The 23635-nt window shown below is 39.5% G+C and overlaps 2 protein-coding genes across 3 annotated transcripts; one reads left to right on the top strand and one right to left on the bottom strand.

Annotated features, from left to right (window-relative positions):
- Nucleotides 1–1357: 1357 nt before the first annotated feature.
- Nucleotides 1358–7461, bottom strand: fam114a2 (family with sequence similarity 114 member A2). Its single transcript, XM_010784878.1, has 14 exons — nucleotides 7241–7461; nucleotides 6337–6563; nucleotides 5824–5923; nucleotides 5570–5671; nucleotides 5377–5480; nucleotides 4746–4880; nucleotides 3574–3738; nucleotides 3354–3477; nucleotides 3164–3249; nucleotides 2769–2867; nucleotides 2247–2371; nucleotides 2079–2151; nucleotides 1933–1986; nucleotides 1358–1490 (listed from the first exon to the last, which is right to left on the bottom strand). The coding sequence occupies exons 2-14, from the start codon at nucleotides 6541–6543 to the stop codon at nucleotides 1380–1382; spliced, it is 1485 nt and encodes a 494-aa protein (XP_010783180.1). The 5' UTR covers nucleotides 6544–6563; nucleotides 7241–7461; the 3' UTR covers nucleotides 1358–1379.
- On the top strand, nucleotides 6797–12256 carry LOC104957265 (microfibril associated protein 3). Of its 2 annotated transcripts, none has more exons than XM_010784880.1 (3): nucleotides 6797–6874; nucleotides 9078–9393; nucleotides 10127–12256. In XM_010784880.1, exons 2-3 carry the CDS (start codon nucleotides 9123–9125, stop codon nucleotides 10834–10836), a joined length of 981 nt encoding a protein of 326 aa, XP_010783182.1. In that variant the 5' UTR covers nucleotides 6797–6874; nucleotides 9078–9122; the 3' UTR covers nucleotides 10837–12256. The 2 variants fall into 2 exon arrangements, with proteins under 2 accessions (XP_010783182.1, XP_010783181.1); XM_010784879.1 differs by lacking the exon at nucleotides 6797–6874 and adding an exon at nucleotides 8183–8354.
- The last annotated feature ends 11379 nt before the right edge of the window (nucleotides 12257–23635 follow it).

The following is a 23635-nucleotide window of genomic DNA, read 5'->3' as shown; positions in this document are numbered from 1 at the left end:
ACTAAAACTAATGACATGTTATTTCACACTCATATAAAAAAAAAAAACACAAACGTGGCCTCTAGGAAAGCACATTTATTTGCAAACCATCAAAAATATCTGATACATTACAGTATGTTTTTTGAAAAAATATCCCTTTACTTGCCCACATAACATAGCTGTAGTGTAATATCATACAACTGGAAGTTATTGGCTTAAAGACAACCTCAATTCTTATTGCAGGTAGAAGCTGAAACACCTGGAGGTAAGCTTACGTTTCATGCATAATGAAATTCATGACAACAAAGTTGGAGCACTGAAATTTGAAATAAAGATAAAACAGAGCTGTGAGTGTTCTCAGGTTCATCAGAAATTGAGAGAAAGCTAAAAATGGGGCCTAGTTGTTAAAAATACAAGCTGAGTCCAAAAAGGTCCTGTCTGTCATTTTTTGTGTTTGGATTCCAGCAGCTCAAACTTGAAACTTGCATGTCTTTGCTGTAAGTTATTTTAGTTTAAGTTACAAGTCTCACATCAATACAAATGTTATTAGTGTTAAGTCTTTAGTCTTCAATTTTAGCGGTGGCAAAAGAGAAAAAAACCAGCCGGAAGATATTTGAACATGGAGAGTCACCTAAATATGTAAGGATGCCTACTGTATTTGCAGGGCAATGGAAATACTTAAAAGTTGATATTGCTCTATAATAAAACGAAAAAAAGGTTGTCAAACAATAAAATGACAATACATGTGTGTTGTATGTTTAAAAAAGTAATCCAAGGCTTCCTGAGTCAGCTAGAACCCAGAGTGTTCCATGTTGTTCAATACTTGCGTCCAAAGACACTCACCCTCCCCCAAACTTCTGCAAGGGAACAGTGTTAGAGAAATATGCATACAAAGGTCCAGCTATTGTGCAGTAAAGAGAAAATACATTATCAATCTATCTTACAAATTATTATGAGACACATTTTTATAAACAAATAACCACTTTTGTTTTTATGCTGTATGTATCTTTCTTAAGAGCGGTTCCTGGCGGGTATAGATGTGTTCAGCATTTTGTGAACTGTGTTGGAAATGGCTTAAATATAACTGTCATTGATTTATATGTAAAAGTCCTCCACTTCTGCTTTAAATCGACAAGTGCTGTCAGTAAGAAAGAGTGTACATGTTGGAATAAAAGAAAGAATAATAGGGTAAGGTTTCTCTTAGCTGGTAGACCAAGACCTTCTCAACACTTTACTTCAGCGAGTACATCTACTGGGATTAGCAAAATGCCTGCAAAGTTAACACTGTTTAACAAAAACACACTTTTCCTCCCAGATGTGCTGTTGATTCTGTCCTGAAAACCATGTGTCAGTTCTGTGCTGTCAGGGCAGCGGGGGGGGGGGCGGGGAGAGACAGGACGTCAGCGTCTCACTGCATCTGTGGACTCAGCGCTCCTCTGGATGTGGGAGATCTCCACTATGGGCCTCAGCAGCTGGAAAGCATCCTGGATGTAAGACGCACTGTTGGATGCCTGAGAGGAGGGATGATTCAAACATGTCAACACCAATTCAAAATCATTCCGAAATGGTCTTGACAGTGCCTGTAAAAGCCCTTTGGCACGAATACAGACAATCAATCTTCCTATCCTGTTACTTTCGGCTTTAGAATCATTGATTTTGTCCTTCAAGGAGAACAACATGTCTAACAATGATCTGAGATCACATGCACCATGTATTTTCCACTCTTTACTAATCTTAAGAAATTGAGTTTTTACAACTCAATATTTCCCTAAATAATCATGTAAAAGGAAGTTTTATCTTTTGCTGATGCAGTATCATCAATGGCTCATATAGGTTTTTATTTTTTGATATCCAGATGATCACAGATTTACTTCCTCTGGACTGTTCTCTGGACTGTTTGAAAATGAAATATTGTGACTTAATTTCACTGTATGTGAAGAGAGAGCCACAAACCTCTAAAAAGACTCCTGTTATCAGCGGGTTGAGGACATCTCCCTTTTCGTTCGACTGTAAAAAAGAAAGATCAAATTCGGTTGGTTTCTGATGAATTAACAGCAGCAGTGTAAAAATGAGAGAAAAGTTAGAAACATCACACTCACCCCAGCCGTTGTTAAGCAGGAGGTGAACTTCTTGGAAAGCAGTGAGATTTCTTTACACAAGACAACAGTTAACCTGAGGAAGGAAACATAGAAATACAGATGTTTAATAACAGTCCAGATGTGACTTTCTACAGTCCTGCAGGGTCCCCAAACAGAAAGGCATCTCACTGTGACAGGGCGCTGGCCTCTGTGCTGCTGTTGGAGAACAGGATCATCTCAGCCAGTTTGTGGAACAGCTCGATGGAGCGAGCCGTCAACTCTGCCAGACTCCTGATGGCTGCAGCGTGGACCTCCTTACAAATACAACACACATACAATCACACACACGAAATGGACAAGAATCAACATGAGAAGAGAAACTGTGTAGATGGAAATATTCAGCTTTCTACAAACACATCCAGCAGCACATAAGGGGTTTACATTAAAACTGTTTCACTTCCACTTCCAAATGTCCTGCCTTTACTCTGACACCCACACAAATCAAAGGTCCAATAGCAACATCTGCTAGGAGCATCTTAGCATGTGAGTAAAGGGTGGTGCAATGAGATAATTGATCAATCAAACCATTAAGTAAAATTGCCCTACATTTACTGCATCCACCATCCGACTGTTAAAAAAGCAAGTTCATCTGATAGCGACTTCAAATGGTTCCCTTCTTTTTAATATTAAATATTGATGATATGAGCATACCTCCACAGAAAGTGTTTTCTTCACACCCTCCTCGCTCCCCTCTTCTTCCTGCTCTGGTTTGGTCATGTTGGTGATCTGGCTGCAGGTGCTCCTACAGGCCTGTTGGAGGCAAGAGACCATGTGAGTAACTTCCCCAACCCAGATTGCTTTATTGTTTACCACAATAAAAACAGGAACTGCAAAATCTAATAGAATCTAAAATAACACCTGTACAACTTGTACTGCCTCAACTCTACATAACTTTTGAACCTGTAATGTATGATTATTTTCTATACTGATACATATGCCTGTTTTTTTTGTAGGGCTGCATCAAAAAGACTAAGATATCAGCCTCACAAATAATGTTCTCAACTCAAACTGAACAATCTAAAACACAGAAAAGTGTGGGTTGGTACCTTGCTGAGTTTCTCTGCTGTGGCAGTGACACTGAGACCCTCCAAGGACTCTGTTAACTCCCTCTCAAACTCTGAGCCGTCTTCATCTGGAATCAGAAATGTACAATTAATCAATACAAGTGTGTCATACATTCTGGTATGTTTGGGGCTGTATTAATGTCGCAGTGCTAGCATTTCACAGGGATTTGACCTTTCTTCTCGTCCACCTCCTCATCATCAAACTCTACCAGGGAGAAAGACTCCTTGATGAGCTCCAGATCCTCTCTGAGCTGAACCCGCTTATCTCCTGAGAGAGTGGTCAGCACTGACTTCACCTACAGGACACACACATAAAAAAATACAAAAACAAAGTCACATTTGAGGGTACTATCAGGAGAAATTAATTTCAGCCACAGCAGGTTTCATTGTACCTTAGACTCGCTCTCTCGAGACAGAATCTCCAGTGCCTCGAGGTGTGACAGACCCTGAAATTCGTCAAACAGCATCCCGTAGTGAGCGACCATCTTCTTCTCGGAATCTGAAGACTCTGTTTCTGCCGTCTGCTGCTCCTCACGCTCCTTCGCCTCCCTCAACACCTACGATGCAGAGAGAGATGAGAAGTTGAGAGAGAGTGGACAAATGTTACCCGTTAGACAATCAGGAGTTCAACTAGAGTTAGTCAGCAACTTTATTTCACTTTGGTTAACATTAATGCTGATAAAACTGATTTCTGGAATTCTGATTATTTTGTAAAGATACCTAAGTTAAAGGGGACCTATCATACAAAATGCACTTTTGTACGTCTTTTATACATGAATATCTGTCCCCGGTGTGTCAGGGAACTCACCAAGTGTCAGAAAACACAACCCTCACTCTTTTCCTCCATACCAAAATCTCTAAAAACGGGGCTGCAACGGATCTGACACAGACTGAAGTCAGAAACAAGGAGCTCCGCCTATATGGGCAACTCTCCACCTATCAGGGGAATGTAGGGTTGCCGTGGCATGGCAACAGCATGGTAACAGCATGGTAACAGCATGGTAACAGCATGGTAACAGCATGGTAACAGCATGGTAACATGGTGCTCGTGCCTCGCCCCCCTCCTTTGCCGGGGGGCGTGGTCAGCTGCAGCTCATTTGCTACAGAATCAGCCCTTGTGATTGAAGACAGGGCTGGAATAGAGCAAATAGAGCGAAATGAGGCTTGGCTAAAATGCATGATCTGTTTGGTATTTTGAAAAAAAAAACTTCACAGACATGTTTTATATAGGTATGGCCCTACAATATATTATTCAAATATAGCATGATAGGTCCACTTTAAGCTTGTTTTTATTTACATCATGTGTCTTCTTATTGGATTTATATCCATTGGAATATTTGTCTTACAGTAGTTTTACCCTATTGTTACAGTGCTTTAACAAATGGGATGAAAATGTGCTTTTCTCTTCAAACCAGCAGTTAAATCAAGTTTCTTCTTGCTAGATACATTTTGGTTCAGCTCACTTTTGATTATAAACTGATATGAAGAGGTATGTCATGATATATTATCTGTCTTTATAGGTGTTTGTCCTCCTAATGTACATGTTTGACCCCAGTATGCCCACCTGAGACAGAGTGGAGTTCCTATTCATCAGCCCTTTGGTCTTCTTGAAGCCAGGATCGCCTTCTGCTATCACATCCATCGTCTTCTTCCCGATGAACTCCAGAGCATCCAGACCGCCAGTTATCATCGTTTTCCCCTGAGAGGAGAAGGAAATACAAATGAAAGAAAAATCATCATTTCCCGAAAGCTGTATGTTGTGAGCATCCATTCACCATATAAGATCATTTTCACTGATGGTCAATTCTTATCAGAAGAATCAGAAGCAGGTTTATTACCAGGTAGGTTTACACGTACGAGGAATTTGACTTGGTGTCGTGGTGCATACATAAAAGTAAAACAAGAATGCCATGGTTGAGTATTGTGAGTCCAATATCAAAAGTCCACAAAAAATGTATGTTTTGGGACAAACCATGTTCTGATGCAAGATAATGTGCATGCATGTGTTCCAATGGTTACACTAGGTATTAAATAAAGACACATAAACACTGTTACCTTCCCCATTCCTACTTCTATTTGTACTGTATACAACTGTTACTACTATTTCAACTCTACCATATGAAACTGGATATTTCAGATTCAAAAATATAAACTTCTCCTTCCTGAGTCCAAGAACAGTGGATATTCCTGCTTACTGTGCTCTGGACGACGCTAGTGAGCGAAGACAGCATCCCAAACGCACTTTCCACCGCCGCAGAGCCATCGCCCGGCACTCTGTCCGTCTCACTGATGGATTCAGCTTCAGGAAGAGCAAAAAAAAAAACATTATACAAGGCTAAGACAATATGGAGAAAAGGTGGGATGTGTTGTCATACAGTAAAGCCCCACCTTGCTCCTTCTGCTCTTCCTCTACTCGCGCTGAGAGTTCGGTGGGACTGGGGATTCCCAGCGATGTCTCAGCCTTCTCTATCACCTGAGTGAGGCCTTGGCCTGGATGGACAGAAGAGATGTAATGGTTAAAAACAGAAATGTGGTGAGTTTAAACCCTAAACATGTGATAATTAGACTACTGGCTGTAGTTCTCAGAGTAGATAACTGAAAAGACCACCATGAGCATTGTGTATATGGTGGTCTATACTCACCCACAGTGGCCACAGTAGCTGTTGCTGTAGATAAGATGGTTTTCCCCCAGCTGCCCCAGTATCCCCAGCCACCCTGAGACACCGTGGACTGACTGGGTGTCTGAGAGAGAGGAAGACGGGAAAGAAAGGGCAAAAGAAAAGGAGGAGGTGGAAAAGAAAAGACAGAGAGAAAAGTTGCAAATGAGTAAGAAATCAATTACTTCAGTGCGAAAGTGATCTTTGGTGTCTTAGATTTTGCTTTAGTAAAAGAACACTACAGCATCTTGTTTAAAACACATTTATAATACTCAGTGTAGAGCCAGGAGATGACTTGAGATGGTTTTAAATCAGCCTCTCCTTTTAGAATACTTAAGTACCCAACAGTATCTGTCCCAGACATCATTTTATTTTTACGTGGCCTAGCCTCACCATAATCGTCAGGCTCAGAAAATGTTACCAAATGTTTGTCTTTTTAATGGCATATGCTCTCATACAATTAGCATGTATTTCTAGTATAAACAATAATTATCTCACCGGTGCCTCTGCGGGCTGCTCCTCTACTTTCGGCTTCTCCTCGACTTCAGCTACTGGTTGGATTTCTGGTCTCCTCCTGGCTTTCCTCGTCGGGGCAACGTCAGTGGAGTTGTCAGGAGTGGTCGGTGAGGATATGTCAGGGGTTTCTGCAGGAGAGCCATCCTCTGTAGGCATCTCTGGAGCGGCTGGAGCTTCGCTGTCTGACATCTCAATGTCTTAGTACATGCCTTTAAAGTGAAAATATAACAATTATAACATAATATTTTATGTTTAAGGAAATATCCAATCAGTCTCAATTGTTATATCAAGCCACTTAATTCCAGTTGTTACTTTACAGAAAGGGTAATTCACTGTTTTTGTGAAAACACTTTCCTTCAATCAGTGATAACATACATTTCCCAGAATGCATTTCCTCAACACCCAGGGAACAGCAGTCAACTAAGCAGTCAGTTATCTGTGCAGCTGCAGAGTGTCAGTTTAAAGTTCATTCTGGGATTTATTTCAGTCAAACTACAACAAAAGGTGTCCACATTAAGTGGTAAGTACAGTATCTCTTTGCATGCTAATACACATCAGGAATAAGAATCGATGTTATAATGTGTATAATATGAAGCTTACATTCAGTGACATATTCCTTGGACAATTAGCAATATGGTTGTATTAGTTAAATTGCTATTAATGCTTTACATTGAGATGCTAATATGTTATGTTAAGTAATGTATATAAGTACAGTCCATTTAATGTCTATTTGACAGAATGACTAGAAGAAGCGCACGTTTAAAACATATAACGCTGTTTGTATAACTATAAACACATACTTTAGTGGAAAAACAACACGCTGATACACTTTAGCTACACACACTGATATACAACACACATTGATTCACTTTAGCTACTAACTCACCTTGTTGCTGTCAGTGTTTTGATGCTAGCAGTTAACCCCAGCCTGCTCACCGTTTCCTTCCCCAAATCAACAGCACGATAGGTCTGCCTCTTATATTTCAGTTTGCACCTGTCTTTCTGCACCTTTAACGCCTTTTAGTTTTCCCGTAAACAGTTATTGCTTCAGGGTTTCTCGTTCTTTTTGTCCACAAGGATTAGCCACGTCACATTTTGTTTTTACTGACCAGTAACTGACAGTTAGACACAATGAGAAGAATAGCTTCCGGCTGACTTTTCAAAACAAAAGTTGGTGGTTAAAAACAGAGGTCAAAGGGTCCGTGTAAGTATTCTTGTAAAGCGATTCCATCCAACGAAACAGATTGAAAGACATCTTCATATCAAAATATGTCAAAGATGTCCTCTTTTTATTTTATTTCATAGAATGAGATATTTACTCAAATGCCTCTTTCCTTCAACATATTATTTTATTTTCCAAGCGTTGGAGGTGTAACATTTTATTTTGAAGAAAGTCAAACCGTAATGCCGGTCATTGCATAAATTAGTTTGATGCAAGAAACTACTAAAATACAGTCAAATCAAAACAGTACTTCCGGAACGGTATTTTTTCACAACAAAATTACAGTAAGGAAAAAATGCTCAAGGCACAAGGCATTAATGTGTATTAGTTGTATATTCATTTATTCTCGAAAAAATGCTAACAATGTGCACTATCCTCAAAACGTTTAACTTGATGGCAAATACAAATGGATTACAGTATTATATGAACATGTTATCATTATTAATTATTAGTAGTTATCATAACACAAGCTGTACTTCCGCATGTCATCTTTCCATTAGCAGGTACAATCATGGATGTATAATAAGAAAAATCCTATCACCCACCTTCTCCTGCTGCATCTTGGGAGAATTGCCAACAATTTAGCCACACCCACTCCCTCTTACTTGAAGCAGGAAGTAGACGGACCGGACAGGCAGCTCGTGTCTGCTTTGTTCTAACAATTGCGTGTTAAAACTGAGTAACATACTTTAAAACTAAAAGGAATATATTCCAGTTATTTTTTTGGATGTCTATATCGTTCGAGGATTAGTTGGTTTGGTCGCTGTCCGAGCAGCAGGTGGGAAACATTGTGAATGTTGTCAGTTTAGGTTCTTGAGAATTTGGTGATTCTGTTTAAGGTTTTTCCTTCAGTTAAATGCACTAAATACACACATAGTATTCCAGCTGAGCTTGACATACTGTTGTTGTTACTTGATAACTGTATTATAAACTGATTGTTTACCCTACTATTCCTCTCACATAACACCAAAGCATACATGTACCGTAGGCCTATGTACGGCAATACTACGCTGAGTTATGATATAGTGATACGTCTCCTATGTTATCACCCTATACACGACTGTGCTCCCTAGACATCATCTTAATCAAATTATTTTTAGTTTAAAATAAAGAAAATTAAATCTAATTAGATATCTAAATATGATTGTAGTTAAAAATGGTGATGGAAAAAGCAAAGGCAACAAATGAGTGGTAATTATTGAAGAAGAAAAAAATGTCTGTCTTTTTATATCATAAAGTTTTGGCCTTGAACGTCTAGATGTTAATATTTGGTTTACATTTGTCACTAAAAAGGGAATAGGCCTACATGAAAGAAGATGTTGTGAAAATCCATATGTCCATATGTTAACATACTGAACTGTAGAAAGATGAAATGTCAATGATGGATTCTATAAAGATTGTTCTAATATGGACATGACTCTTATGAAGACACAAAAAAGTAAGTGTTTAAAACCCTGCGTTGCTGCGTGAAACATAACCGTAGAGTCTTCCTGTTTTGCAGGTTCTTCTCATCTAAATGTGAGCTGAAGCTCTAACTCTTTCCGACATGTTGCCACCTCAGAGACGCCACCTGTCTCACCTGCTTCTCACAGTCCTGCTCTTTGGTGGCTGGGCAGCAGACGGAGCTCAGAATGGGTCAGAAGCGGAGGCGGTGCCGGTGGCGGTGCCGGTGGTGGTGCCGGTGCCCCTCATGCGTCTAGTCATCCTCTCCAGCGGGGACATTGTGGTGAATGAGGGAACCACCGCGCTGATAGAGTGTAATGTGACCGGAGGCTACAATGACACCAAGTGGTTCAACTCTAATGGACCTCTGCTGGGTAAGGACTGAGGAGAGGGGAGGAAATGCTGTGCTGAGAAAGGGTTCATGAAGAACATTGAGTTCTTTAGACCCATAGTTGTTTTTTATATTTAAAAAAAGAAAAAAATACACTCCATCTTCTTGTGTTTTTTATCAAGACCTGAAATCTGTCATTACTGCCTGCCTCATCCTTAATGTGCATGTGCATTGTTCTGAAACTGTTTTTTCAACAGAGATTTGTCAAAAACCCTACTATGTCAACAACATACTTACTTAACACTACACTGGAGAAGCATTGATGTTCTGAAATCTATAATCAGACCAGTATGCAGATCAAAATCAAATTGGTGATACAGGGTCCCACAATTTAATGAAGTTAGACTCAATCACTCTTTCTTTGCACCAGCCAATCCTTAAATTGAATGCAGTCAATTCACGGTCAAATGTATGTTAAAGATTCTCGAACATATTGTGCTCTGTCATTGTAATGTTATGTTAAATCAAGAACAATGTCAAGCTTGCTCTGACAATAATGTATTATCGTATCGTGAACCACTTTTTTCTTAATCCGGTGTACTTATTTAAATGATATTGAGAAATGAGTCCTTATGGGGTTTGTTGACCTATGTAAATGTTTGATGCTGTGTTACTACAGTGAAGGGGATGAGCTGTTAAATTCAGTTCACATTTCTTTCCAAATCACGGTTTTAGAGTTAAAAAAAAAAACCTTGTCTTTTGTGTTCCGCCTTCAGGTGAAAAATGGCAGATTCAGGAGAATGGAGCTCTGAACATCACTCTGGTCTCCTTCAATGATCGTGGCCGCTTCACCTGCGTCACCACCAGTTGGACAGGCGAGACTAAAAACTACACCGTAACTATTCGTGTTGCCCACAACAGCAGTGGCCTGGGCCTGTACTTCGTCATCGTCTGCCTGGTGGCCTTCGCCATCACCGTGCCCCTCAACATAGCACGTCTTTGCATGGTCAGCAGCCACCTCAGGAAGACCGAGAGAGCCATCAACGAGTTCTTCCGCACCGAGGGCGCAGAGAAGCTGCAGAAGGCGTTGGAGGTCGCCAAGCACATTCCCATCATCACGTCCGCCAAGACGCTGGAGCTCGCCAAGGTCACACAGTACAAGACCATGGAGTTCGCTCGGCACATGGAGGATCTGGCTCGAAGCGTTCCTTTGCCGCCGCTCATCCTCAACTGCCGCACGTTCTCAGAGGAGGTCGTGGACACGGGGAACAAAGGGGCTCAGGGTGAGACATCGTTGTCTGTGATCAGACCAGATCTAGGCCATGAGGAGGAGGAGGTTTGCCAGGCACTACTGTCAAGTGGACGCCACACTGAAGGTGACTTGGATGTCAAAGTTTCGATCCACACAGTTTCTGATGAGGATGCTGAGATGGGCCTACGTTTGCCTGGCTCACGAACAAGTGTGTCCTATGAGAGCAACATATAGGCATAGCTCTTAGATCGGTCAGAAATAAAACACATCTTCAGAAGTGTTAGCTGTCCAAATGCAAGGGTTTAGAATACATTTGAAAAAGAAGAAACATGAGCAAATTGGGTTGAAAATTGAGGTTTGTTATCATTAAGATTTAGTGAGTCTGGTTTTGCTTGTTGAAAGAACAGCTCTAGCATTTTTTCTGTCTGTTTTCCACTTTGTTTTCTGTGAGATGGGCATCCTCACTACAAAGGATTTTATACAATATGACTACAACTGTGGCGAACCAAATATCTGCTGAGTCATGTTCATCCTCCCTTCTGCATGAAAGTATTTCCATGCAGGGATGACATTTGACTAGAGTCATTTGCCACATTATTAATACTACACGCTTTACCAGTGATTTTCAACAGGTCAAATGTTCAGAAACCAAAAAGCTGTTTCAGAACTAATTCTTGTAAACTCCATCAACATAGCTCAGAATTTGACAATATATAGCTTCATTCTTTATGTTTCAGGACAAAAAGTTGTAATAAAATATTGTCATTTCATTGTGTTGATTGTTTTCATGTCACTGCTTCCTGTCAATCATCTGACACTCACTGTAAGAAGTGGAAGACTTAGAAATGATGCCTCAATAACAACAAGTCCCTTTGACGTGGATGTTTCAAAGGCAGCAGAGGAACTGGAATGTACAAGTGATTACACGGCTTCAATGTCTAATGAAATGGAAAATGTTTGAAACATTACTATGCAGGTGTAATCTATCATATTTTGATAAATGCATGCCTGTATAAGTCAGGGACTCTTTTTCTTGATGATGGTGGTGCAGCGTTTCCTCTGCATTGCTCATTTTGTACATGTTCTTAAGTAGTTTCCATGTGTAATGATAAGAACACAGTTTGTCCATATACTGGGTAAGGTGTCTCCTCATACAAATGTGTCCTCAATAACAGCGGCACCTCTACATGGGGTCAAAGGCTCAAGAAACTGAGATTTGTTTCAGTAAAATTAGACTATGAAGATGTTTATAATGAGCTTGTTTATGCTTTGGAAGTTAAAGACAAAATAGTCATTTAAAAAGATGACATTGTGCTTGTAGAAGTGGTTGATAAGTTTTATAACAAACAACAATGTTTTAGCCATAGACACAGCTCCACAGATGTGTTCCTGTATCTCGGGAGTAAAACATGTATATCAGTTACGTGGATGGGACAAGAGTTTGGACGATTTGTGTTTTGTCATACTGTTTATTGGTTGTGATATTCTTTTGCCGAGTCTTGTAATTGTTTATGTGCTGTTGTTGATGTGAAGGTGTAATCATTTAAAGATGTGTAAAATGGGTGCTGAAAAGGTCATTTGCAGGGATCCAAAGCAACAGTTTCCTATAAGTAATAATCATTAAATAAATGCAATAAAAAACATCCAAATGTTAGTCTGGTGGTTATTTCTGCCCGTTCAGGTAACACTGCAAATAACCCACTGGGGGGGGATGTTGGGTAAAAGTTCACTTTCACAATCATCAGCTATAATAATATTGGCTCATTCACCACCCAAAAAGCTCCTGAAAGGTCATTTTACACATAATGTGCGATATCTTTGTTAAAGAGACAACAGAAGAGTGATTTAATGACCAGAGTTATGGGACCTGTTTGGCTGAATCATCGAAAGTAGTTAGACAATCTTAAACTGTTGTACATCTTAGTTTGACAGATGTCATAAAAGGGATAAAGCTAGAAAATGCCAGTGTAATATTTGTAATATACACAGTCCAATGTATACCAGAGCATCATTATTTATTTATATACACACAAACTTGAAGATACACATTTATTTCCCTAAATATTTCCCTGAAGCAACTGCTTGCTCCAACACTGTATGTACATGTATGGCATTTTTGGGCTATTGCACTGGAAGAAATCAACACTTACATAACTTTTCTTTAGGTGTCATTTATCTGCAATAACACACTACCAATTAGCATATTATTTAATTACCCCTCTTATTAGAACATGATATACTGATGTTTTATTTAGCTCATCCTGTACACAGCTGCTGTACTCGCAGTACTTTCTGAGAGGTTAATCTCTTAGAAAACAGCTATCAGTCTGTCCTACCTGAACATCAGGTTGGAGAGCAGCCACAATAACAATAACCTTGGGCCTGTGTTGAATACCTCAACAAATCCATCCTTCTTCCCTTTCCTGTCCTCTCTGGAGGGAAGCTTATCTAAATAGAATTGATTGGTCAGAGCGATCATTCATCATGCCGAGCCAAAGCAAACATTCAAATAGAAGGGGGAGAAAGATTTTAGGGATAGGATATTTCTAGTGGTCTCTGTCATCAAAGTTAACCAATGTACCATTCTAAAAAGGACTGAAGGTGCATATGGATGTGTGTGTGTGTTAGAGTAAATATAAAGAAGAATATAAAATAGATTAAGTAGCTTGAAGGACATATCTATAGCAACTTGTTTGTTAATTTGCAACTTGAGTGTGTTTAAATGCAAGACAGGGGCTTCCAGAGACTGGATGTGTCTTGTAGATAAATGAATACAACATGTGCATGCAGTACATTTTGAATTTAAATTTAAATTGCTCATAAACCTAGGTCATAAAAAACTGTGGTTGATTACATTTTATTTTCAATCACCCTGAAGGAACGAGAAGAGCCAAGGACAGCAGATGATAAATTAATGACACAATGAGAATAGTGCTTGTCATTACTGTTCATAGACAAGAGGACACGGTGTAGATCCTGCAATAGTGATTAGTTTGGCTGTTCTGGCGCTGTGTGCGTATGAGTGTGCGTTCACTTTAGTGATTTCTTGGCATGTTCCCAAACACAATGTTCCCTTTCTTAGCTTAGAGCTGGATTGTCTTGTAGACTGAAGGACAAACAAACACTCCAAAGTTTTCTTTTCTCTGTAACAGCAACAGATAAATTGCTTTACTATCGTTGCAGAAGATTGGTCCATCTTTAGAATCTAAGTCTTCACCTTCGCAAAAGCTCAACTTCCCTGATAAAAAGCATTCCCAAAAGTACATTTTGAAAAGTGCTCAATAAATAAAGTGTACATTCTCAGGTATGTTTTGGTTTAACATAGAAATAGCTTAAATCAAAGTGTTTGCTTTCAGTGAGCAACCTATTTACGACCAATGTAGGTTTCAAGCTTGTTTGTCCTTATTTTTAGATAACCTCCGCCAAAAATGTGGACCCACGAAGAGTCCATCGAGGTCGAGCAGCACATGTGCCAACAATAGGGCAGAGGCACTGTGGCTGACCTGATTCTCTGTAGGGTCTCGCAGCTACAAACAGCCTGCTGTCAAGCACTAATGGGAAATAATGGGTGAAGCAGCATCACAGTGGCAGGCTGGGCTGCTGGGGACCGGGTGAAGGTATTGGGGTCACGTCCTCTCATGGCTCCTTGGATATTAGACAGATATTTAACGCACAGACAGAAAACATCAGGAGGGAGAGTGGCGAGCAATGATGTCGCCCAAATTAGGTCGCATGGAAAGGTTCTGACTACGAGGAAGTCAGTGTGAGATTAGTGTGTCTTTAAAGCCCTGAAGGATGTTGGAGGTCAAACATTGGACCACTGCAGCCTGAGATTGTTTTGGAAACATAATCATCACGATGCAACTTGAAGGCTTCTGGTTAGGTCTGGGTGGTTATTTCCCAGCCATTTTCCTTCCTTTCAGCACATGTCACGCTACAAAACCTAGAGAGACAAATAAAATCTTCTCATCTTGGATTGTGGCCACTTTTTGAGTGCACAGACAAACATACCTTGCATACACATGGACCTAGGTAGTTATTCTCTCATTTTGCTCAAATTAACATTTCCAACATGCATGTTAAATGATAGAACTTTTTTCTTACTTTAATGAAAGAGTAGTCAACTGTACAACTGCTATGTACAGAAAGATATCTCCATGGCACAATGTCCGTTGCCATGCCTTTAAGTAAATAGTCTCTAACTAGCTCACAATAATTCAGAAAATACTTGACACACTATCTTGCAAGGGCCTATGTGTAAGGCTTATTTTTTTGTCACCATACACTATATTCTAACATCAACTATTTAAAGTTATTGGCAGAATATTAATTACCCACTGTGATCCTGAGCTCCGAGTTCCTCCTCAACGTTGATTTTGAATAAATAGAAGTCAGAAAACTAAAACAAAAATACGTTGTTGAAGTGTTCCAGAGTTCAGTGGAAATAATTCAAGACTATGAAACAGCTAATTGGCTTTATGGTGAAGTAATAGATTCAGAAAAACAAATCCACTTTTAATGGATATTAACAACAAACATCACTCTTGCATCTGTTGCATGTCAAAACAATACGTGCTTTCCTATTTTTATTGAAATACAAACAGATTAAAAATAAAACACAGGCTTATATTATGAAGAGACAAAGGATAAATAAGAAATGACTTACTTATCAAGTGCCATAGTCCCTAAATGTATTTAAAAAACCATTAGAGTGTTCTGCAAATGGTAAAAAAAACATTTTTCAGGAATAACATACCCTATTGTACAGACACACTCACATTGTGGATCTATTTTAGAAAAGTTATTATCAATTTTAAAACATTGCGGATAATAGAAGTTCATTTTGATCCAACCCTCGCTGTCACTCACTTCCCTCTCTAAAAGGCAGGGATAGCTTTATCTTCTGAGCCCATTGTGTTTGTTTGTTTGTCTGAATCAAAAGCTTAAGGTATTAATAAAAAAACTTTTTCTTCCAACTTCAGAAAGTCAAAAGACAATAGAAACTTGAGCAGGAAATTGCCTCCACTCTGGAGTCCAGGTTTGCTCTTTCCACTGAGAGCAATCCGAGTCAGAAATGAACAAAGAAACCCTGCTGCAGCTTTTAATTTGTTGCGTTATGTGAGTCAGACCATGATTAAGTGCCTTCAATTATGGCTCTGGCTTCTGTAGAAATTGCCCCAAAGGTCCTTCATTTTCATTATCTTTTTTGAGTTCAAACACAAAAGGCAATTGTGTATGTATACTGTATATTTTTGTGAAGGTCCTCTGCTCAAGCCTGCAATTCAAAATGTTCATTAAATATATCAAGCGGCTATTTTTCGATTTTGGCCTTGATCCAGACAAAGTCTGGCCTTTCATTGTGTTCATTTTTTTAATATTCAAACAGCCCATGCCATTTTATTTACAACCTACAGACTTCACATCCTGTTCACCTGCAGCTTCCAGTCTCCTGTGCCTAACTTCAACCAAGTGCCTAAACATAGCCAATAGAAAAGTTTGATAATGCAGGATCAGCTCTTGGATTAAAAAATGTGATCTTTTAGAAATAAAACACTTCTATTATCCAAACAAACTGATGTATTCAGAAACAAGCTTTATGCTATATTTTTATTTGGGTACATTGACCTAGGAAAAAGGGATGTTTTTCACTGTCAATGTTTAAAAAACGTGTTTTCAGATCTCGCAGCCCAATCGTCAGAACAACAATTTATCAGAGTTTTCCAAAACAGGTGCCTGACCATTTGAGTGTTTTTTCAACTGCCAACTTTTGTGGTTACGTTTTTGAAAGATATTGTGTTCATGAAAATCAACACTGATTCTTGGTAAGAGCCAGGATTTGAAAATAATTATATGTGACAAAGACAAATAATCTAATCATCAATCTAATCTAAATTGCTCTTTTATCCAACCACCCACCCTCACCGTGAAGAACCAAAGGAAGATATAATCACACAACATTGATTCTTCCACTTCTCACTCTTTACTGAGGCTGTGCCAATGCTGGAAAGCTAGCAAGTTGCTTGCTTATTAGCAAACACTGATAAAGTAAATAAGTACATTTACAACATCCAGCTATGTATATAACTTGTTCTGTGTTCAATAGGTCTGCAGGGTAAAAGGCTTTGTGGTGCGCTGACACTGCTTGTTCTGTAAGGGAGACAGCAGTCATCATTTGCACAAATACATAGGGTTGCTTTCAAGTAAAATGTGTTCATTCCTTTTAAACATCAAATAACATTATGATAACATGTTTTGTGTGTACTGCCATTTAGTAAGGAAATTACTTTTATAGGACATTTGGACTTTTATTTGTAGATAACATAAATATAGCCAATTCGATTTTAATGCAAACTCAAACTAAAGTATAATGATGAAAGTCTTGGCTAATAGGAGAAAGTGTTATGAAGTCTATTTGAATTAGTTTTTCTATCGATTAGTTTAACAAACACACACGAAGATAGTGATTGCTTTGTCGCTGTGCATTTAAAATGTACTTTTAATTTACATTACATCGATTTAACAACTCACTTTTCTTTCCCCTATAGCTAAAGGACCATTCGCACTAGGAACTTGGTATCAAACTACCAAAGTTTCATTTATTGAATGACCTTCACTATTAACTGAGTAATATCTGCCCCATATTGTTTCATTTTAAAATGTTCTTTTATTTAGTACAAATACTTAAATTCAGACAACCTTGTTATTATTAATATAGAGTGGGAGTTTTTGGTTTATTTTTCCCGTTAAATACTGTTTTCTCACCTTTTCAATGCTTACAAAGTTCTCAATCTACACTTGTATCCCTACTGAGGAGAAAACTAACTGACTGTATAAAGCAAGATCACAAATATAATCTCAAATTCATTGGAATTTACAAGTTAATTTCCATCACTGCAGTGAGTATTTTTCCGTCGTTTCCTGATGCTTTCAAAGACAAACTTCACACAGCAGTGGATGAGCAAACAAGATTCTGCCCTTGTTGTCATTTGGCTGGCAGTAACGGCTCTGTGGGCTTCATTTGGCAGGATGGTTGAATTAGATGAGACGGCCTCGCCTGCGCTGCACGGCTCAACTTTGTGGCTTTTGGGTTAAAGATTGTTTCACAGCACAGACTCAGACAGATTTACTGAGTAGCAGACACACTATAAATATGCAGTAATGAAACTCGTGAAATATTTATTGATCAGCTTCTTCCTCCATCTTTTCACGGACAGGTAGGATGTGCTACTCAGTGAAATAAGACTGAAAGTTACTGTGTAACATAACTGTAATGACTGCAAGTTACTGAAGCTACTATTCAAATAGGAGATTTTAGCTCTGTTCTTTTTTTATTTACATAAATCAGTCCAAGATGAGCTGTCAGCGGGAGTCGCAGGCTACAGAGCATTATTTAAGGACTTGCCAACATCCAACATGAGCTCCATACAGGCTGCATAGCAATAACATTCATTCAGTTTTATATAGGTCATGGCAACTGGCATGTCAATTATACAGTCTGTGCTCAATCTTCAAATACATGACAAAGTGCAAACACGTTTACCAAGTGTGAACGTTTGCAGTGGCATCACATAAATAAACCAACTGTTGTTTGAGTTTACACTTCTTTTCCAGGATTCCAGGAAGCTATAGTATATTAGATAGTCAGGTAAAGTCAGATGAGATTTGTATAGTTTTGTCTTTGTATTGCAATTGCTATACTTCCTGAGTTTAACATCAAACAATGACTGTTGGGTAATAATTATGTCTTAATATTTGATAAACAGTGAGGTGACTTGTGGCATTTTGTTACACAGTCCCTTAATTTAAACACTTGGCAAACAACAGGGTTCCTGCAGGTTTCGCCAACTCAAATTTAAGACTTTTTAAGACCTTTTTAAGACCACTTTGAATAGAATTTAAGACCTATTTCCCGGCAAGAAAGTATGAAGGAAAATTGCTATGAAAGAAGAAATATGTCCCATAATTAATTACAAAGTAAATTAATTCATGTTCAACATAAGAACATAACAGTACACAGAACTGTGTTAGCGTGTTAGACAAAAAGTGTGTATGTGTGTGTGTCTGTGTTCGGGCTGTGCAATTAATCGTATTTTAATCGCAATTACGATTTTGGCCTGCCACAAATACGAAAACAACATAATCAAAACACGATAATTTAGCTTTGCTAGGTTGTGACAGTGCACTGCAACATATTTGATCTAATTAATTTTTATTTATCATATTTATATATGTTTAGTAGCTTGTGGAAGTGCGCTCCAAAATATGTATTGATCTTGTTTATTGGTATTTATTATTTTGATATTATCATTTATTTTATTTATTTTTGTATAGGTTTTTCCGTTGAATTATACGTTAAGGGTAACCAACAGTTAAAAAGATACTGTTCAAATTATTATTTGTTTTAAAGTTCAATAAATGGATGTTTTCAAAGTCAATGAATAATCCTATTTAATAATCGTGATATCAATTATTGACCAAAATAATCGTGATTTCTAACATGATTTTTGCCATAATCGAGCAGCCCTAGTGTGTGTGTGTGTGTGTGTGTGTGTGTGTGTGTGTGTGTGTGTGTGTGTGTGTGTGTGTGTGTGTGTGTGTGTGTGTGTGTGTGTGTGTGTGTGTGTGTGTGTGTGTCAGAGCTATATTCAGAGCTCTGCTGCCGTGGTTAAAATCTTTCATCGTTGCTGTTGTATGATTGGTGTTTAACTACGGTATTTAGCGTCGCCATATTGGTCCACAGCACCTCCGCTTTTAGGGTTGACGTCGCCCGGAGGTCCCCCGGTGTTGTTGCGGGAGCTGCTGCACTAGATAACGCTGCACTAGCTAATGCTACATTAGCAAAACAAACGCGAATTCATTTACAAAAGGTGCAGCGGGCTTCAAACACGTTCCCCTCCACTGGTTTCGACTAAGCACTAAATTCGATGTTTTCCAACCAAATACGGTTGAACATACACTTCCCCATATTTATTTGCTAGTAGATTCGAAGATTACCTGAATTTCTGACTGTCGCTAGCTGAAGCTTTGGCTTGCTAGCTTACTAGCTGGGTTCTGCCGATAAGGCGGCGGGGGAAACAAAGTTAAGTGAATTACTGGTTCCATGTTGATTTATTGTCAATACAAATTGTTGGGGGGAACTGAAACGGCTATTACCATACTGGTTACTTTGCAGCCCGGACATTCCGCCAAAACACATGTTAGGATGCGATTGCAACCACAGAAGTACCTTTCAAATCCGATCCTTTTTAAAGGACCCTTCTAAATCATATTTAAGACCTTTATAATTTTTTTGGTCATATTTAAGACCTTTTTAAGGCCTTAAATTGCATATTATCAATGGTAAGCAGGTACTTTTAATATTTTATACACAGCGGACACTCTAAATGTATTTTATTGAAATGTTTTGTGTATCTCAGTAAAGTAATATGTTTCAACGCAATGAAGAAATAATACTTATGTTCTATTACCGTAGATCCGTATAAACAAATTATTGATTGTGTACATTCAGATATCTGAGAGCAAAACTAAAGAGTGAATAAATTTGCAGCTAGAAAGCCTGGGTCAGAGACGTCAAGAAGGGTGTAGCTCACAGCAGCCTCAGGGGCGGAAGCACCTCATCCACATCACAGGCGATGTTCCCTGCTAAACAGTCGCGGGAAGAAGCGTCTGGCGTGACTGTATCCAGCTGGATATCATTGACATTCACAGCATCCAATATGACTCCTCCATTGCCTAAAGAGATGCTATAGGCTGCACCTTTCATACGCCTATCTATCATTTGCCAAGTTCAACTCTTCTTGGGAGTTTACATCTCCATTGTAGTGAGAAAGGAGGATGTATGGGTTTGTGTCGGATTGTGATGCTCTGCAAACCGTTTGGCTAGAAAGCCCGATGGAAGCTGTCATTTTCTCATACACATCCAATATCTAGAGGCTTGTTCTGCATGATGAACATGGTCAGCTGCCTGGTCAAAAATGCAGTCTGGCCAGATCCAATGCGCGGAATGTGAGATTGGCTGTGTTATAATGGACCCAAGGTGGCATGGCGGTTAGCACGATTGTGTGATTCGCAGCAGCACATGATGGCTACCTACGTTGGCCAGTGACATCTATGATGGCGACCTGTGACTCAATAATGTTTACTTACCCCTTCTGAGGCCTGTACTACAAGCTGGTAACAACCTGGATACTGAATTGGTTTAAGACGATTAGCTAATCCAATCACATACGCTCTCCTCGCTAAACAGCTACTACTTATATGTGTAATCATATTGTAGCGCTCAGCAAGCTTGGATATCCTATCGTGAGTTAATTGCACGTTTCCATGATCAAGTGATATTTGGCAGCAATCGACCATATCACATACATGCAAAGCGTACTGCCAGCGCAGCTCATGCTCCTGAATGACTATCGTCCATATAGTACATTAGACAAATATGAAGTAAGTTATAACTTAAAACATCTGACTTAAACACTTTATGCAGAATAAAGTACCGACATAGTTGACCTGCAAGGTGAAATACAGCTGGTACAAAGAAAAAGGGTCGATGAGCTACATTAACAGTTTAAGATCCTCACTCGATGGCTAAACAGACACGAGTGAGTTGTCTCAGCTGTTTCGTCTGTTTAAAGTGCTGATTAAAATAATCACTGACTGCAATACAGTTTGTGTCATTGAGTCTCTCACGCACAGATACGCTCAGATAAGTGAATGATATGTTGCATGTCAGATGAGACGTGCCGCGACTGTACTTCATTAATGACTCTACATGATGATCTCAGCTGATGTTGTGGCAGATCTTACCAGGTATTCCCCAGCTATCTAACTAGCTACTGTTATGCACATAGTCAGATAATGTCTGTAAAGATACTAAGGGATGATATTCTTGTCAATGTTCACGTTCAACCACATTCGCGGTGATTTTCTATTTCTTCGGCTAACTTTGCCTGCATACCTAGCTAGCCTATAATATGACTGAATCACTCTAAAGCTCTGCACTACTCGAAATTTGTCAACAGACGTAACTTACTGAGTTGAGCTCTGGCCTGCTCAACCTGACTTGTTGTCCAGGTTAGACGCACTTCATTGAAGTTACCATGGAATGTAGCCTGTCTAGCAAACAGAAACACCAGCGTCCGTTAGGATCGGAAACCCCGTGATCTATTCCGCAGTTGATGTTAGCCCGTCTCAGCTCATATCCTTGAATTCGTAATTATAGGCCACCATGAATCTTTGACGTTGGCAGCCTCGTCACGCTACGAAATAGTTGCCTATATGCATGTCAGCATCTTCTCATGTTACTCGCTGAAAGACAAAAAGACAGTTGAAAATCAATGCAAAGTGGATTTAGACAACTACTCAGATTCCAAAGCCTATGCGATGTGATGCATTACCTGAGTCAGTGGTCTAGTGAATTGTATCTACTTAACCGTACATGTAATTGGATGTCTCTATGATCTTATCTATTTATCAAGCATTTACTCTCAAAACACTCTATACATCTGCTATCATCTGTACCTGGTTGCGTCTGTAGAACACGGCCAAGTGTGACAGCTGACTATGTCTGATGTAGTTGATAATTGTTGTGAACATTCTCTTATGATGTTGCTTCGAATGTCTCCAAGTCGTGATGCTTGTTTGCCTGAACCCAGTTTGCAACTGCTGCTCCTGTCCAATTATAAATCATGGATTTCCATCGCACCTCTTTTTTCTCAGCCTTCAATAATGAAATATATACTAGTCTGGTCTCTGTTGCCTATGAGTAATTGATGACTAAGTATTATATCATACAACTGACTATTATGAACGTCTCTACTGGAATTATAACGCCCAACATCTCACCTAGTCATACGTAAACATCAAATGTTGCCTGCAAGTGATGATTACAAACTCGCTATAAATTGTTATCCTATTTTACTATTGTATTAAAACTCTTACTCGGATTAAAGTCGAACTGTGATACCAATCTGTGTTCTGTTTGCCGCACCGGATCTCGCAAAATCCCAGGTATCACGCCCCATTTCGCTCCCGTGCTGATCGCTACGCTACTTGAATACTGTGGCTCAACACTGGTATGGTTTCCACCACGTTAGGTACTCGCCCGCAGTGATCTGACTTCCACCCACACCGCATGCCTCTTCAATAAAATCCTGATCCTCTTCGTTGAAAGTGCAGCGAGTCTATTGTCGACTTCACTGTCACTCGATGCTGTCGAAGATATCGAGCCAGAGTCCGACATCACTTCATATTAGTTAAGTGTATTATTCAAAAAGTGTCTACTCGCTGACGGTGGCGTGGACGTCACTAACCTGGCGAAAGCTGTTTGGTCCGTGGCGCGCGCGGGAGGCGTGGTGCGTGTAACCATCTGGGAGCGGGGAGCGATGGGAAATTGTAAGTAGATCGGTGAGCGAGGTATAAAATACAGCGGATATTGTCATTAATGACCAGATATTGATTCCCAGTAATGTATAGGGTAGTTGTTATCCTAATAAAGAACAGTGTTCTGGTCTTCGGATTCGTAAGGCTCTTTAAATGGTCGAGTCAAGATTTAAGACTTTTTAGACCCCACGGAATCCCGCTGAGTAAAGGGAGATTTAGGGAAGTTAACCAAACAATGAGACAGTTAGAGAGGAAATTCAGCACCCGGGGGTCGGGGAAAGAGCCCATTGGCTAGCATATCAACGCTAGAAGTAGATTACGATTAAGCGGAAACGCCGAAAAGACTTGTAGGATACTGTGGAGTTACAGTCGCTAAGAGAAGAGAGTTAGTGTAGTGCTTAAGCTGTAGTAACGTGTGATTACAACATCAGGCAGTTGCCCGTGATCAAGAGTTTTAAACGATCGATTAGTTTAGATAATAAGCTATCACAACCAGAACCAGGCACACGGCGATACCGGAGATGCAACAACAACTGAGTACAACATGCTTACCGCTAATAGTGGGTCCGTGCATAGGGTTGGCAGGACCCGCGAGCAGGAAGTAGTCGGCGTGGACCTCCAACGGGACAGGACATGAGTTCGCAGGCCCCCGGCA

The sequence above is a fragment of the Notothenia coriiceps genome, unplaced genomic scaffold (assembly GCF_000735185.1).
Source record: "Notothenia coriiceps isolate Sejong01 unplaced genomic scaffold, NC01 NC01_scaffold00026613, whole genome shotgun sequence".
NCBI lineage: Eukaryota > Metazoa > Chordata > Actinopteri > Perciformes > Nototheniidae > Notothenia > Notothenia coriiceps.
The sequence above is the reverse complement of the archived record's forward strand: the minus strand, read 5'-3'. Positions and strand labels throughout refer to the sequence as shown.